The sequence below is a fragment of the Semicossyphus pulcher genome, unplaced genomic scaffold (genome assembly GCF_022749685.1).
Source record: "Semicossyphus pulcher isolate SPU_LCO1_2020_fin unplaced genomic scaffold, fSemPul1.0.p SCAF_1, whole genome shotgun sequence".
NCBI classification, from domain to species: Eukaryota; Metazoa; Chordata; class Actinopteri; order Labriformes; family Labridae; genus Semicossyphus; species Semicossyphus pulcher.
This window is the reverse complement of record NW_027211603.1, coordinates 8,144,022-8,160,701: the sequence shown is the minus strand read 5'-3', so window position 1 is coordinate 8,160,701 and position 16,680 is coordinate 8,144,022. Positions and strand designations below refer to the sequence as shown.

At 40.9% G+C, this 16,680-nt stretch overlaps 1 protein-coding gene across 2 annotated transcripts in view; it reads left to right on the top strand.

The window, feature by feature from the left end:
• The window catches only part of itga11a (integrin, alpha 11a), a 34,875-nt gene extending 18,746 nt beyond the window's left edge, over nucleotides 1–16,129 (top strand). Inside the window, exons 14-27 of one of the 2 annotated variants that reach the window (XM_069657174.1) lie at nucleotides 874–1,013; nucleotides 1,542–1,652; nucleotides 1,793–1,878; nucleotides 3,202–3,412; nucleotides 3,541–3,639; nucleotides 9,371–9,447; nucleotides 9,673–9,756; nucleotides 10,024–10,114; nucleotides 10,202–10,315; nucleotides 11,439–11,522; nucleotides 11,621–11,731; nucleotides 11,915–12,010; nucleotides 13,271–13,384; nucleotides 14,843–16,129. In XM_069657174.1, coding sequence (XP_069513275.1) covers nucleotides 874–1,013; nucleotides 1,542–1,652; nucleotides 1,793–1,878; nucleotides 3,202–3,412; nucleotides 3,541–3,639; nucleotides 9,371–9,447; nucleotides 9,673–9,756; nucleotides 10,024–10,114; nucleotides 10,202–10,315; nucleotides 11,439–11,522; nucleotides 11,621–11,731; nucleotides 11,915–12,010; nucleotides 13,271–13,384; nucleotides 14,843–14,920 — 1,496 coding nt within the window. In that variant the 3' untranslated portion in view covers nucleotides 14,921–16,129. Of the gene's footprint in view, nucleotides 1–873; nucleotides 1,014–1,541; nucleotides 1,653–1,792; nucleotides 1,879–3,201; nucleotides 3,413–3,540; nucleotides 3,640–9,370; nucleotides 9,448–9,672; nucleotides 9,757–10,023; nucleotides 10,115–10,201; nucleotides 10,316–11,438; nucleotides 11,523–11,620; nucleotides 11,732–11,914; nucleotides 12,011–13,270; nucleotides 13,393–14,842 lie in introns of both variants that reach the window. The other variant, XM_069657166.1, reaches the window with a different exon arrangement.
• Nucleotides 16,130–16,680: the final 551 nt, after the last annotated feature.

Here is a 16,680-nt window from a genome sequence, read left to right as displayed (position 1 = left end):
GGAAGCAGAGGTGCATGGGAGCGTGTTCTGAGTTAACCTCTTGACCCTCCGACATCTTTATCAAATCTATCAGACGGGCCAAAGCAGAGTAGAAGACGAGCAGAGGGAGGTATCTCGTCCGCCATGCTTTCATACAGTGGAGCACGTTTATTTGATTTTCCTCTCATTGTGTTGTCTGGTCGGTAATGCATGGCAGATGTGCTGGTGTTTGTGAGATCGCTGTGGTCTGTTGCATAAAAATGGAACTTTTGTCCATACCAGTGGAGTCAATGTTGTTCATGTAAATATCTATGTACAGTATTTGAGAGTAGTGTCAACAAAAAGACTTAAACAACTGCTATTTAGAGGTTCTCTGAAGGGATTTGAGTTGTTATAATGATGACAAATGTTGTGTATCGAAGTAGCTCTTAAAACTGGAAACTGATAAGTGTAATGTGGTGAAAAGTGGAGAAAAAGTTGCCAATTGAAAATCATTATCGACCCAGATCTCTCTGCAGAAGGATCTAAGATTCATCCAGCTCTGTAACTCTGCAGCTGACCCCAAACACGACGCATGCACAAGTCCAGCTTTAGTTCATTTTTCCTCGTGCCATGAAAACACGAGGCCATGAATGGAAAGCCTCTTAAACAATGTGGCTTGGAAGTAGCTCAGAAGTGAACCCAGTGGGGTTTGGCCTCCTGTATATGTTGGTCACACATTCGTCATATGTTCATAGCACTGCCGCAGTGATGTCATTCATCAAAGCCTTTTGTCGCCATTTGTCAATTATTCTGCACTAACGTGAGTCCATTGATCTAAGTAACATAAAGAGGATCTTTTACGATTCCACATTGAAGTGTTATGTTCTCCTCTCTCTTCCTTTGGCCCACTAGGAATCAAATATAATGTCTCCATTGCGGAGAGACGCTTCAATCCACGGGCTGTTCTGGACAACCCCAACAAGCTGCAGCCTCAGAACCGGACCCTCCTGCCTGGACAAGAGATCTGCGAGCACATCTACTTCCATGTCATGGTGAGGCCCGTCCCAAGGGTTGTAAAAGACATTTGAAACCTGCAAAAAAAGTGGCTTTAACTTTAATTTGCTCATTTTATAACTCAAACCAAGACTGATACATACCAGTGGTTACATAAGATTAAATAAGTGACACGGCTGAAAGATGCATGTTAGGTGATGTGGAAACTTTTAGGGTCATATGAGGTATAAATGCTGTTTCTAATGCTTCTTTTCTTTGTTTAGAATTTAATATTATTAAGCAAAGTTTTGAGTCCAATTTTAAGATGTTGAATTTCAGCATAACAAGCTTTGGTCTGCTACCTCAGTCTTAAAATATCATAATTGCTCCTGGTCTCCCACATTGGTCAAAACCGACACGTACCGCACATTAACAGAAGATCACAATTATATCTTTGAGGAATTTCTGCTTCTCCTACATTTTTGTTACAAACCCTTTGAAAGCAGGAAATATCTGAGTGCCATAGATAAAGTGCCCTGATAGAGTAAATCCTCAGGCTTAACATTGAGCTTTATGTTTTTTAAAAGGAGACCACAGACTATGCAAGGCCCATAGTGTTCTCTGTGCAAGTGGGGCTACAGGATCCAGAACAAGAACCAGTACTGGATGACAGCTGGCCGACTGTCGTCAGGACGGAGGTGAGAGACTATCTGACAGCTTTGCTTCCTAGTTATTAAAATGTACATCCATAAATTATCGTCTGATTCTATGTTAAGTATGTATGGAAAGGAAAGATTCTGAAGTCGTCTTACTTAAATGAGCCTGTCCATTTTGCTAGCTGCCCTTCTGGAACGGCTGTGACGAGGACGATCGCTGCATCCCCGACCTGGCACTGCAGAGTATGACCGACCTGATGACTCCAAAGTAGGTACACACATATTCATCACAACACATACCTTAGTGCAGCACACACAAGGGCTGGGGGAAAAAAACACAATCATTTATGAGCCAATATTTATATCGACACATGGACTCAAGCACTGATCTTTTATAATATTAATTATAATGGTAATATTGCATACAAATACAACTTTTTGGTACTGCAATGATTAATCAATACTGCTTTTTTGGTCCAGTAGATGGTGCTAAGTTTCTTTCTGTTCAGGCCACAGGTCACGGTCAGTGGGATCAGTAGGAAGTTGTTAAAAACAACAATGGTGACCTCATTGTTTGATTATAATATAACAGTAATTTAATTCACAATGTCCCATTTTCTTAAAGGCCTGCATAACTTTTTTGTGTAAGTTGCATTGTTCCAAATATTGCTAATAGTACAATAGTCCACACTCAACTGCATTCAGTTGAGTTGGATCAGGTGCACGCAATATTTATGGCAGGCTGTTATGACAGTTCTACTGTGCGGTAATAAAAACTTACAGGAGCAATTATCCCCTGGAAAAAGCCACTGTTAGTCAAAGCTGGTGTTCTCTCTAATTGATAGAAGCAATAATATTAGAAATTGGTGCCATAGCTGTGGAGAAAGTTGTGCAAACAGCTCATGGTTTCGCCCATTCTACATTCCTACAACACCCAGCATGCATTGCGCCACACAAGGAACGGCCCAGCGAGAAACGCTGGAGTGAAATACTACCGTTTTCCAGTCAAGGACATTGATCGCTGCAGGCAATGGCTCAGAGCGGTACAGAATCTGAAATATGATGAGAATATACCGGTGATCTAAAAAATCTTCAGGTCTGCAGTCTATATTTCAAACCTGACGATTCTGAACGAGACATGACATCGGAGGCGGGCATCCTAGATTGAGGAAGTGTAGTTTAGCGAGCTCCCTGTCCTCCGCCAGATTACTTGTTTTACGTAGTCTGGCAGAGGTTTTCCAGGGCCCATTGGAGAAGCGGATAGCTTCCTCTAAAGGCACAGAGCGAAACTGCATTTTTTTCCTCCCATAATGGCATGATAGGACTGAGGTTGAAAATCAGTGAACTGGCCCTTTAATATCATTAGATGAAACAAATTTGCCAAAGATTTTGTGTGGGGACATAATTTACAGTTGAAAAAAGGTCTTTAAATTGTAATATGTCACAATATATGTTATTGTACAATATACAGTTATCAGCAGATGGGAAAACACTTAAAATCAGAATAATATTACATCTGGTTAAAGTATCATGATAGTATCGCGTTGTGTGACCCCTAAAAATAACACTTCTCTCTTTCTCTTCCTCTCAGTCTTTTCTGCACGCAGCCCGTACAGTCCCGTGGAGCTTTCTGCCGCCGTGTCAGCGAAGCAGGGACAGAGGGATCTATGCGGATTGTGGAGGGACACAGGAGGAGGATGGTGGTGGATGTACGATTTGAGAACAAAGGAGAGAACGCTTACAACGCTCGCCTAAATATCACCTACACGCCCAATCTACGCTTCTCAAGCCTCATAGTCAAGGTACATTACCACCAACCAAATTCATAAGATGAGAAAATGTTTTATTAAACTGTGTTAAAAAGACTATGAGATGAGATAAATCCTGCATTACAGCATTGTGATGAAAATTGTTGTTATATGTGATTCAGGACAACTCGGACATCAGAATAGAGTGTTACATGGAGGACAAACTGAGGAATGAGAAGATCTGCAACGTCAGCGCTCCATTCATGAGGGCCAAATCTCAGGTGAGATAAAAGATGCTGATGGAAATAATTATTGTTTAAAAAATGAATTCCTGTTGTTAAAGTGATAATCTCGAAGATCTCAGTTTCGTTCTCTTTGACGGCACCTATGGTGATAAACGGTAATTGCAGGAGCACACTTCCCAGATATCCAGACAGTGTCTCATGTGTGACGTCCACGGTTGGCTCCGGTTGTAACTCTTGATTTTCCTCGCTGACGGTCGCTTTCCTTTTTAGACTGTTTGCTTCCTCTGAGCGTCGAATTTGTTTGTTTTTCTTTGGATTTTCACTTATTTTTGAAGATGTATCTGTAGTCATCCATCTTTTCTTTGTTTGTTCAGCCATAGTAAATTCATGTTTACTCGCAACACTTGCAGAGACCGGAAAAGCAGCCGCTTAGCTCCGCCTACCCTCTCTGGCAGACCAACCACTGCTGGGGGATGGAAAACGCGTCACTAACTGGGCGCTGCTTGTGATTTTTTCCGCGAAAGTTGCCACAGACACCCAGTCTGTAATACTGCAAATGCAAAGGCTTTCATCAGTGGGCCATAGGCTCAATCACCATTGTGTTACCTCATTCAGCGATAGATAGTGACTTAACAGACATTTATTTAAATGGAAATCTTCCAGATTTTTACTTTAATCAGGGCCCGAGCACCGAATGTGGTGCGAGGACCCGATTGTAATGTAAGGAATTATTATATGATTCGGTAATTGCCATTAGATAATGTACAAACAAACTTTTTGGACTTTTGCTGCTGTATTCATGTGTAAACACTTAAATAAGCCTGATCTATTGGCAGATTTGCAGGTTTTGCACTGATTCTGGAGCATTTCACTATATTATATCTGACATTTTGTTCCTGGAAGTTTTTCCAAGTCGAAGAAGGCCATATGTTTGAGGTGAGAATAATCATTCCTGAATTTATCAGACTGAATGAAAAGCAGATGTAAAAGTTGATCTTTCCAACCATAAAAAATCATTCATTTGGGAGTTTTCGTTCTGACTCCCAAACAGGATCAAAATCGGTTCAGATGGTTGCACAGGAATAAAAATCTGGATACATGTCCTCGGCCCTGGAAGAGAAGTCTCACAGCCTGCATCGTGCTGGCTGAAAAACATTGACATGGGTCACATGAGACCACAGACTGCACAGAACACATGCTGCAGGCTTTAGATGACCATGACAGACCACGATGGTTGAAGGAAGACCCACAAGCCAACAAGAGGAGCCAGGTTTAGTTCTGGTTTGTGAGAACGCATCTCTCTATAGTTGAACATCCAAGTTTACAGTGTTGACACTGAAACTTGTCCTTCTGTATTTAGAACTATGATGTGAGTAGGAAACAACTGTGATATAGAAATAAGACTTAAGCCAACACTGTAGAGCAAAACAACTCATAAAAGATAAGGATCAACATTGATATCTTGATTTATACCCCCCAAAGTTTTAACATTAGTTACGGTTCTATGCAGAGAAATGCCTAATACTTTGCATTATTTCGCACCAGTCACATTTAAAGCTAAAAACCTACCATATAATCAAAACAGGAAGTGCAAAGAGCTTTAAAAGTAGAAGAAATACTTTCACTCGCCACAGAAAGAATGCTGCATTTATTTATACTTGGTGATATATTACACATCTATAATAAGCAAGCACATTAAAACCTACCAAGCCATCCAACCTCAAGAGAGAGTATAACAGAAAGAGAATAAGAGTAAGATGCATAGATAAATTGTATAATTTAAAGAAAGTAAAGAATGAACCTCCACACTGCAGATTTGTCCTACATTTAACTTTCTATATGAAAGAGGACACACTGTCAAAGGCACCAAAGTGTAACTGAAGACCTGCAGTGTGGAGTCTGGAGAATTTCTGGGACAGAAGCCATCACATGTGTGAGTCCTGTTTCCTTCAAACCATTCAGAAAGTGACTTTGCACATTTTTAAAGCATCGAAAGCGTTAGAGGGAATAAGCATCCATTTTTTTGCACATGAAAACTCTTGGACACTCTTCAACCTTCGTCCTTTATACACCATCAGAAATACACGAATAAGCATCTTGTTTGGTTGTCATTATACTATTATCAAGGTTTCTTAGCAACATGGTAAATAGGACAGAAGACCTTTCCTCCTCAGACATTAAGAACATTCTGCCCTGCAGTAACTTGCAGGTGAGACTGAGTGAAAGACAGTGGGAGTTCTTCTCTCATCTGTTCCTGATTCTCACTTTTAATACTGATTTTTGCAAGCCTTTCCACTGGCTTGTAATGTCAAAGATATTTATGTGACTGCTGCACTATCCAGTAAATTTTACTGCAGAGAATCGAGTTTTATTTTTAAGAAGGTGGTGTTTGAATTCACTTCGACAGGGATGACACTGATGCAAGTAAAAGCTTTTTAAGAGCCATCTTTTCCATTGATGCCTGAACAATCGTCCGTCTTGCTTCCTAAAAAGTCTGCTGACAGATACTAAAGGAATGAAATAATGAAGGTGATCGAAAGAGGTCAAGAATCGTCCTAACCACGTCATTATCACAAACATTACCGATCGCTTGGTAACCTAAATATGACTGCATTTCTCTGTAACGCTACACGACAACTGAACCAAGAGGCCTCCGGTCTCCCTTTTGGTATGAGTGATTCATACCCACTCATTCAGCCTGCACAACATCCAGAGCCACAAGGCTGATCTGCTCTGGTCAAGGGCCTTTTAAGAATGTGGCACAGAGTTAAATGAGGCTGATTGTACACTGGTGCTGCTGCCAGGGCTGCCCAAACCGCTTTTTCGCTGAGAGAAAGTGGAAACCTCAGGGAGAGCTGTTTTAAGTGGCCAGTGAACGCTCTTGTTTTGACTTTTCTGCCTGCTTTCGACCGGTGTAAAACTAACATGTACTGCAAAGTTTACAACTGCTGCCACTAAGTGAGGCCTAAAATCATGCCCTGTTTTCTTGTGGTGATGACAAATGTGTTTTTCTTTGTTGTGGGAGTACAGAGAGAGACAAGGAAAGTAGTTGCAATTAATTGCTTAATGACGGACAGTGAATGTAGCTCAGGGAGGTGGGTCGAATACGCCAACCCAGAGGAGGAAGTGGAGCTTCAATTTTTATAGAATCTGTCCTCACATATTGCATTGTGGCTTGGTTTGGTTGTCTCACAATGTCCAGTAAAAACAGGCTGGCAAAGCTGGTAAAAGTGGCAAGTAAGGTGATCCGTGTGCAGAAAACCCAGCTGCAGGATATTTATTATTTAACGTGTTATCAGTAAGGCTCACCAAATCCTGAACTGTCCTGACTGCTTACTTCCTGCAGAGTTTCAACTCCTTCTCTCTGGCTGCTGTTTCAGAATGCCTAGAACAAAAACAAGGCGTGCCAGAGCTTCTTTTATCCCTGTTGCCATTGGCAAGCTTAATTTGTTGGCCTAACTTGCTGTCTTTTATGTGTACCTGGATTGATAGTTTCTTAGATTGTAGACCTTGATTATTTTTTATTACTCATCTACCTATTTGTCTCACCTTGATTGTTCATATAATATCCTATTGCCACTGCAAAGCACTTCCTCAGCTTGACTTTACTGTGCTGCTTTCAGCCTCTGGTTCAGCGTGGTCGGAGTATCTTGAGTTGTGGAACTTCGATATTTATATTTTTGAAGTTGTCTTTTATGTATCTGTTGTGTTGTGATGCCTGCTGCAGATCAAAATTTCCTTCCGGATATTAATAAAGTTGAAGTTGTTTGAATTCCCATGTTCAGCCATGCTGGCAAATGGACATCCTCTAGCCACGGAAAACCATAGCTTTCAAAACCATACCACATGCATGCACATGTGTGTCTGTGCATTCTTTTCCACTGAATGACCATCACGTAGAATCATCCAATTTAATAAACAGCCTGAAATCATGAAAGATGAACCTTTCTTTTTTTTAGAACAATTGTAACAAAGAGGAGCACGGGTCATTTTCCAAACTCATACCGCTTGCATCAGTTGTGTGTCTGTGCATTCTTGTGTGTGTCTTTTTAAAGGACCAGTATGTAGAATCATCCAATTAATTTGAATATACTCTGGACAGACACAAAAAAGATGAACCTTTATGTTTTAGATCAATCATAACAAAGAAGAGCAGGGGTCATTTTCAACTTAAGATTGTATGAAAGTGGGTCATCCTTCCTGTATATGTTCTATATCTGTGGTCTGTTAACGATGAGTCAGTCTATGTCGAGGAGGGAAGCTACAGTAAACTTTGTTATGCATTCCTGTGTGGCAGAATCAGTCAGGATTTCATTACAGTGTAGACGACTGTAAACAATGCAGCGCTCGGCTCTGCTTTGCTCCGTTTGCTCTGCTGCCAATCAAACCTCCTCTCCTCTCCTCTCCTCTCCTCTCCTCTCCTCTCCTCTCCTCTCCTCTCCTCTCCTCTCCTCTCTTTTCCACTTTCAACGACAACAGTCGTCATCTCTTCTGCTTCTGTCTACTTTCTCTGCTCTTCTGCCTCTGTGCTCACATTTTGCCCTGAATCATAGTCTTACATGTGTGTGTAGTCACGCTGATTTGTATTTATGGCATTGTCATCAACTATGGGGAAATTTCCTGGCTCTCTTTAAGCAGTACCAACTGTGCTGTTGCCTGCCTGGGGTCAAAGCCGGGGACTTACTGCAGGTTATTGCAGGCTTTACTCTGTAATCCACCATGCAGGGCCTTTACTGTTAGGGAGGGTATATACAGTAACATACCTCTGCTTTTAGTCTTTTTGTATGAGGTAAATAACAATAATAATTACTTAGATTTATGTAGCACCTTTCAAGAAACCCAAGGTGGCTTTACACGGGAGTCCAAACAAAAACAAACAAACAGTACAAAGAAAGAAAGCAAAGTGAGCTGGGTAACGGTTTTTATTGATTTTAGATCCTGTTGAAAAGGAAGATTTTGAGCAGCTTTTTAAATGAGTGAATGCTTGTCGCGTTGCCGATCTTAATAGGGAGAGAGGTGTGGGGAATGGTGAACAGGCCCGTTTCCGAGGACCGCAGATTCAGGGACTGGGTATAGGTGTGGAGGAGGTCAGAAAGGTACTGTGGGGCCAGGGCATGGAGGGAGCTGTAGGTGAGAAGGAGGATTTTGTAGGAGATGCAGGACCTGACTGAAAGCCAGTGATGGTGGATGAGGGAGGGGGTCATAACCCTGGCAAGTCGACAAGGATATCTCTGACCTGAAAAAATCACAAACAGCGCCCAAGCAGTGACCCAACAGTGGTTGGTCTGCCAGAGAGGGTAGGCGGAGCTAAGCGGCTGCTTTTCTGATCTCTACAAGTGTTGCGAGTAAATAGTAATCTACTATGGCTGAACAAACAAAGAAAAGATGGATGACTACAGATACAACTTCAACAATAACTGAAAATCCAAAGAAGAAGAAACAAATTAGACGCTCAGATGAAGGCAAACAGTCTAAAAAGGAAAGCGACCGTCAGCGAGGAAAATCAATAATGACAATTGGAGCGTACCGTGGACGTCACACATGCAACACTGTCTGGATATCTGGGAAGTGTGCTCCCGCAATTGCCTTTTATCGCCATAGGTGCCGCCAAAGAGAACAAAACTTTAAGTTCAGAAAATTAGATGACATAGAGGATCTACGATGTTAAGATGATAAACAAAAAAAATCAAAGGAAGACTATTAAAGAAGATAAATGATAAAAATCGTTCAAGTGATTTATCTGCTAAACTTTCTCTCCTTATTGTAGGTAACATTTCGCCTGGAGTTTGAGTTCAGTCGGACCGTCTTCCTGGAGCACGTCAGGATCATCCTCGAGGCTAGAAGGTTTTAACATCACTTTAAAATCTGTATTCATATATAATTTGCATCTTAATACATTTCCTCTTTGCAAGCAGAGAGGTTTGTTCATAACTGTCCTGTTTGTCAGTATTGTATCTCTACTGAAGCTCAAAATAAGATAAAAACCTGCAATTGAGCTTAAAGGTTAAATATTTTAACTGGTGTGTCCCATTGTAACATCATTGCTCGCTCTCATTCTCTTTTCACCAGTGATGGCGAGGAAGTGAGCACAGCAGATAATTTCAATGAACTCTATTACTCACTGAAATACGAGGCCGACCTGCTCTTCACTAGGTTTGTTAATATCTCCATTTCCCACCACACTCTGCGTGTTGTTCTGGTTCTTGAGGTGAATTTGGAAGCAATGAACTGGAACAAAGTGATTCGATGGCATCTGAAAAATGTTGAATAATAGGCTCTCAGTGTTGGAAAATCAGATTCAGATACTGCAGCTGGAATGGGAGCTTTGATATCATGTGTTCACAACATATGCTTTAAAGCCCACATAATTGGAAGGTAATCACTCCTCACCTTTCTCGTGTTTATTCTTTACTTCAAAAGGGATTCAAATCCGACTCGGTATGACATCAAATCAGAGCTGTCCCTGGAGGAGCCTGGAGTTATCGGGCCGCCTTTCAACTTCACTTTCCAAGTGAGAGCCAAGAGCATCATTACCATAGCTTTAAATGATTGTACAGGAAAAAACGGCTTGGGAATAATTTGCTTCTTGTTCCATCAGATACAAAACCTTGGCTACTTCCCAGTGAAGGATCTGCAGCTGAACATTGAGATCCCAGAAATGACTAAAAATGGGAACCAAGTCCTGCAGATGTCTGACTTATATATCGACCAGGTGAGTGTGGCGCTTTAAAGTAAGTCACAGGAAAGTGTCAAAGGGAATATCTAACTTTTAAAATAATACAAGAATTTTTCTTTTTAGTAGTTAAAGGTTGAATTTCCTTTTTGTATTTGGGCAGCGCACAATTCACCACCATATAGATTAAATTATTAATTACTGGGTGGATGTGGCTCAGTGGTAGAGTGGGTTGTCTTTCAATCGGAAGGTTGGTGGTTCGATCCCCACTTCCTCCCTCAGTCTATTATGTCGATGAGTCCTTGGGCACTTAACCCCAAATTTGGAGTGGCATATCCATCAGTGTGTGAATGTGATGACTGATTGACAGTTGGGCACTTTAGAGGCAGTAGCAGCCTCTGTGTGTGAATGTGAGTGTGAAAGGGTGAATGTGACCTGTAGTGTAAAAGCACTTTGAGTTTATTTCAGACAAATGTAGACAGAAATGTTCTGTTTTGGGCAGGTTGAGTTTGCAGGATGAAATCATAACTCTTGCTCACAGTTTCTCTGAGCTCCAGAGATCTAATTTAGCTAACATCAGCTCAGTGGGTCGTGAAATGTCATCTTGCCTTATATTTCTCCCAATAGAGTATCACCCAGTCCTGCGCTACTGTGCTGTTACTGACTATGAGAGCAAACAGGCCAAACACAGGACTTTCTCCCAGGAGTGTCCCATGCGAAACTACATGTCAATTTTGACTTCATATTTTAACCCGAACCATGATCACATCCTAGGTTCTTTTGGTCCCTAAACCAAACTAAGCATGCGAGTAACTTTGTGAAACGGTTGCAGTTTGGTTAGGTTTAGGCACCAACACTATTTGATAAAGCTTTGGAAAAGATCAAAGTTTGGGTTAAAACGATAAGTCACCGTCTGACCTTTACCTATTCTAGGTTTTGTCAGTTTTAGTTGCACTTTTGATGTTCTAGCATCTACGATTGCTTCCTTGCCCAGCCTGCAGTCTTTATGCTAAGCTAGGCTAAACACATCCTGCACTTCAAACACAGACATGAGATCTCCCAAGATGATAATCCAATCCTTTAATTTGCAGTTGAAAGTGTTGCTCTGCAGTCCAATCTTATGTACTACACTAACAGGTATTTTCACCCTAATGTCACACAGAAAGATGGCTCGCACTGTTTACCACCTCAGCATGTGGCACAGAGCAGAGCGTCTCCTGAGGACCTTTCACGCTTCTCTCGTTTGGTAAAGAACAAACCACTGACATGTATTCCAGACTACTTTCTGACTTTGTCTTGAGTATCGTTTTCCTGAGAGGTAAAGTTTGTGTTTTCTTCACACAGAACCGATCCAACACCCTGACTCTGCCAATCCAGTGCACGGTCAATGCGGCCTCCTACAGAGAAATTGCAGTTAGAATCACAGGAGCACTACGAATAGATACTTTACACGCAGTGAGTATAAACCCCCCAGCATGGACCGACATAATTGGATATCCCTAGCTTTAGCTCATAGCTTATATGCATGCAAATGTTACATTCATCTTCCCGTTGTTCTGCCTCGACTCTGCAGTGATGACAGCTTTGTAGTCTTTCTGCTGTGTGATGTGTCGTGTGATGTTTTCATTTCCTCTCCAGCTCAAGTTTAAAATCTTGGAACTGGTGACCAGTGCATCAGTGGAGCTTCCCTCCTCCAGTCCCATGTTCCTACATGAAGAGAGGCCTGTCAGACATGTGAGTCAATAAACAAATGATGCTGTAAACTGTCTCTGTCCCGGGTTTGACCTGACTCAGATCTGAGCTCATAGCAGCGTTGTAAATGTGAACAGATTTAGCCTCTTTGATTTTTATCCTCTCCATGTGTGAATACATTACTTGTCCTTAAGGGGATTAGATCAGTCTATTGATTTAATTTATGTAAAGTATTAAAGTATTATAATATCTGTAATGTTCTGATTATCTCAGATTAAACAAGAACATAAAGTGCTGCACTGACCACTTCATAAAGTATATAAGCACTGTATGCTACAGTGAAGCATGGCACTCTATAACTGAAGCAGTGTGGAATCAGACAGCTAATGTTGGTATTGGAGCACACGTGCTGCGTGGTGCTCAGGGACCGAAAGGACCAGCGGCACAACATGTAAAAGCCTGGACTAATACATTAATCTTTGCTGCCATCTAATGGCCAGGACAAACAGTCAAACGGTGTCTCTTTATTATGCTTCTGTGAGCAAATACATGTGATTTGTTTAAGCTTGGGTAAGGAGCGCTAATGGACTTTTATTGTAAAAAAGGGGAATGGATTTTTTTGGCAAGCACAGTTCTCATTTGACTTGTAAAAATACACATAAACACAAACTTTGTCAGTCCAGTTTCAGGCCAATTCTGAAGAATAGACATTTTACATATGTCTCCTACATGTACGGTGAAGTTATTATGTATGATCATTCTTTATTGATTCCCAAAGGGGAAATTCGAGTAGCAAGAAGGTCAACACATATAGAAAAATAAATACAATATAATAAGAGGTATATAAAACTGGTATACAAAGGTGACAATTATGGGATAAAGTGACATGTATGGTTAATAGCAGCAGCATTTAGCAGTATGAAATAATACAGTATGATATGACGTATAAGATATAATACAATATACGGTACAATATAAAGTATTTATTTAGGGTGTGTGTTCTTAATATAACTACAAAACAAATGTCTAAATTAATAACCCACTATAATGACTATCATCTATAGGAGGAGTCCACCTGCACTGCATTTAAAGGTCATAGCTAATTCATCTTTAGTGTTTGTAGTCCTCACAGACTTCTTACATCTGACATTTACACTAGCTTACTTAATTTCTAATGACACGTACTAATTTATCGATTATTTTTCTTTCTCTTTAAGAGGATGGACCCATACGCTCCAATAAATGTCGAAGTTATTGTACTTCTAATCGAATGATTTAAAAATCATCTCGTGTTGTCCACAGATAATATTGGAGATCAGGAAGGAGGGAGATTACAGGATCTCTATCTGGATAATCATTGGCAGCACGCTGGGAGGACTCTTATTGTTAGCCCTGCTCATTCTCGCTCTATGGAAGGTAAGTAAGTAAGTAAAGTCACAGTTATAAGTCATGGTGATAACGTTAAGACCTCCTGAATATCTAAAGATCATGTGAGCCTCAGAACTGATGCTTTTATCCACAGTAGTTTAAAGCATTTAATTCTTTAGCCAAACTTCTTTTTCTGTCATTGAGTTATTGAAGGTCTTTAAAGGCCTCATTTGAACCTAAACAAATAGTTGAAGTTTCATAATACTTCAGTATAGAGTTATGCTGCCACCTTCTGGTAGAGAATAGAACATCTGTTGAGAAATGTCCAGTCTAAGTGATATCAAAGAATATCATTATCAAAAGGGGGTTTATATAGCTTCCATAAAGACGTGTCTGTGAAGGTTTTCAGTCATTGAGGTATTTCAAAGCTTAATCCATAAGGCAACTGGACTTGGTTGAAGCTCTCGAAGACCCTTATCTGAAAGGCTTCAGTTTGTTTAAGCTTCAAATTCTGTAAAGACAATTATTAGTATGGAAGAGAAAAGCTTGGCTGCTCTTTTGTTCAATGTAAATATAAGAAAGGAAAACCGTTGAACTCTGTGATTTCCCTCCATGTTAATGTTTTCTAGTTGGAGAAATAATGGTACAGTTATAGACCTTTATATTGAAGCTCAATCAGTCAGCACAGGCATCCTGCTGGCACTCAGACCAACACAAGAGCCACTGACTGAATGACACAATCTCCAGACAACAAAAGATCTTCATGTGAAACTTTTCTCTGTGGCAAAGCAGTCAGAATTTTTCATGTTCACAAGATGCTATCAACTTCCATTTCCAGAGAAATAAGAGTCTGTCGATCCTAAGGTAGCCACGACCTATAATATAGCTTGCTCCATGGTCTAAGTTACTCCATAATTTACAAATGAACATCCTGCTGTCTTGATGAAGACTTGAAACTATGGATGGAGAACATAAACTCATTTTGGGGTAATAAGCAAGTGAGAAATCGGATCATTTTCTCTCATCTCTTATCAGACTTTTTTTGCCTCTAGTGTTGCGCCCCCTGCTGGACTCTGAAAAGAATGCAGATTAAAGATGCTTTTGATTGGCTTCACAATTTAAACCCAGAAGCTATGTACTTCATCTATGCCATTCCTGTTTTGTATATAACGTTGATATCAGGAATAGTTGCATTTTCTATTTAAAGATTTGATAGCAGGGAGGTCTATGTGTGTGTGTGTGTGTGTGTGTGTGTGAGGGGCGGAGAAAGCTAGCATGGAGGGGGGTGGTTCTGGGAAGCCAGAGCTAACTGTTGAGCCTCTCCGAGGTGTTGTGTGTCTAACTTGACGAAACACAGGTGAAGGGAGGTGCCCACTTGATAACCTTGTTGATGTGCTGGCTCTCGCTGCCCAACAGCATGTGGTAGATTGATAATAAGTATTGGGATGAGGGCACAAGGGGAGGGGTTTCTTCACTAAGCGCTTATCCTTATCATTATCCTTCTAGCTCGGCTTCTTCCAGAGGCGGAAGCGGAGAGACGAGGACGAGCAGGAGGCGAACGGGAAAGTGGCGGAAGAGCGGTAACGCAGGCTAAGGGCCCCCCAGCAGACTCCTTTTCCACAGGGGACCCCACACTCAGGGACCAACCCACCTCCCCCTGCTCCCCCCGACACCACAGTGGCACTGATAGACAGCTCCGCATGGCCGCTGATGAAGAAAGGCTCATTGAACGCGCTGGATCTGTCCCACGCCACGACCTCTGACCCCCGAGAGTCAGCACTGTCACACACACTTAGCATTCCTGCACTGTTGCGACGTTAGGGCCTTCTTTGTCCGTGTATTTCTCTGCCCTCTGTGTCGTAAATTCATAGATCTATGAGCTCTCGTTTTCTTGGCTTCAGGCTGGAGCTCTGGTTTCTGGCTGGTTGAAAAGAAGAATAGAACTTCACTTGATCTATTCGAAGATTTTCAGGCCACAATTTGCCCATGAGGCGAGCGTCAGCCAATCTTTGTCTATTCCTGATGTATATTTATTTAACTCTTATGGTAAATTTTGAATACATGAAAAACCTCAAGGGTGACTTTCCACCCAAAAGCTACCGCAAATGTAAAGTTACTATATTGTATATTGAATTCGATTGTTTAAAAGATATTATCTGCAACATATTCCGCTCAAATGCATAATAATTTATTAAGAAACAAACAGAACTAAAGTTGCCAGAGTACAAAGAAGATTCATGATGCTCAACTGACAGAGACTTTCTACAGAGAAGAATCTTCTACACCTGAATTTACTCCTTTTCTTTTTTGATATTTTCATCCTGGAAACATTCAGGATGAGCTTTAAACATTTGATGCACTTTTACTTTGTACAAAATTAACTTGAATTTTGTAAATAGTCAAGTACCTTTTTATACGCTTTCAAGTATTCTAATGGTTTTCAGTATTTCCCGCGTGGTTTGTGGCATTACTTTGTAACTTAAGCAAAGAGACAAATGAAACCAAACAGCTTTTTTTGTCACTGAACCTGTTAGGAGACGTTGCATGCCTTTTCACATGCACTGCATCAGAACAAAAGGATGTGCATTAAATACTGCAGGCAACATGGATTTTAACAGAGTGAGTCTTATGAATAACTGTAACTAAATGATCAGATTACATAAAGATGGGTCTAGTAAATGCACATGGCTTACAGTAATGTCGCACCCTCCTGGTGTTAGCAACGAATGTCAGATTGTCCTGTTTGATGAGTGACGAGCTGTTATACGCCTACAAATAAACATTGTATATGTCTGACTGTCTCTTTAATGAACACCTGAGGCCTGGAGAAGCAAGAGCGTTCGTTTGAATCTATAATTAACCAGCAATGTTTAAAAACCCCAAAACATGTTGTCAGAATACTGAAAGACTTTAAGAAATAAGATATTTAACCTGTTTTGAAGTTGTGACTCTGTTTCTGTCCTCGAAGCCAGGGGACTGCCACCGTGGTTTGGATTCAGAAGAGGAGGCAGTGGCTATAAGAGAGCCATAAACTGGGTGGGAGCTATGTTATATGATATATGTGATGATTATTTCAGCCTCTCCCCGAGAACCCAAAATATAATGTCTCTTTTGAGTTACATCTTTAATATATTGAAATATCTCCAGCTTTCTTAGATGAGAAGATCAATACCATTCTTGAGTGTTATTGATCTTCTCTGCCAGAAAGCACTTAGCATACTTAAAAAAAGCCAAAGGCCAAACTTGAAGTCATTAAAATCAAAAAGCAGTATGAGCAGAGGCTGAGATGTGCTCACTTTTGGTTCTTAGTTTTGGTGCAGGTGCATCTCATTAACAGCCGCAAC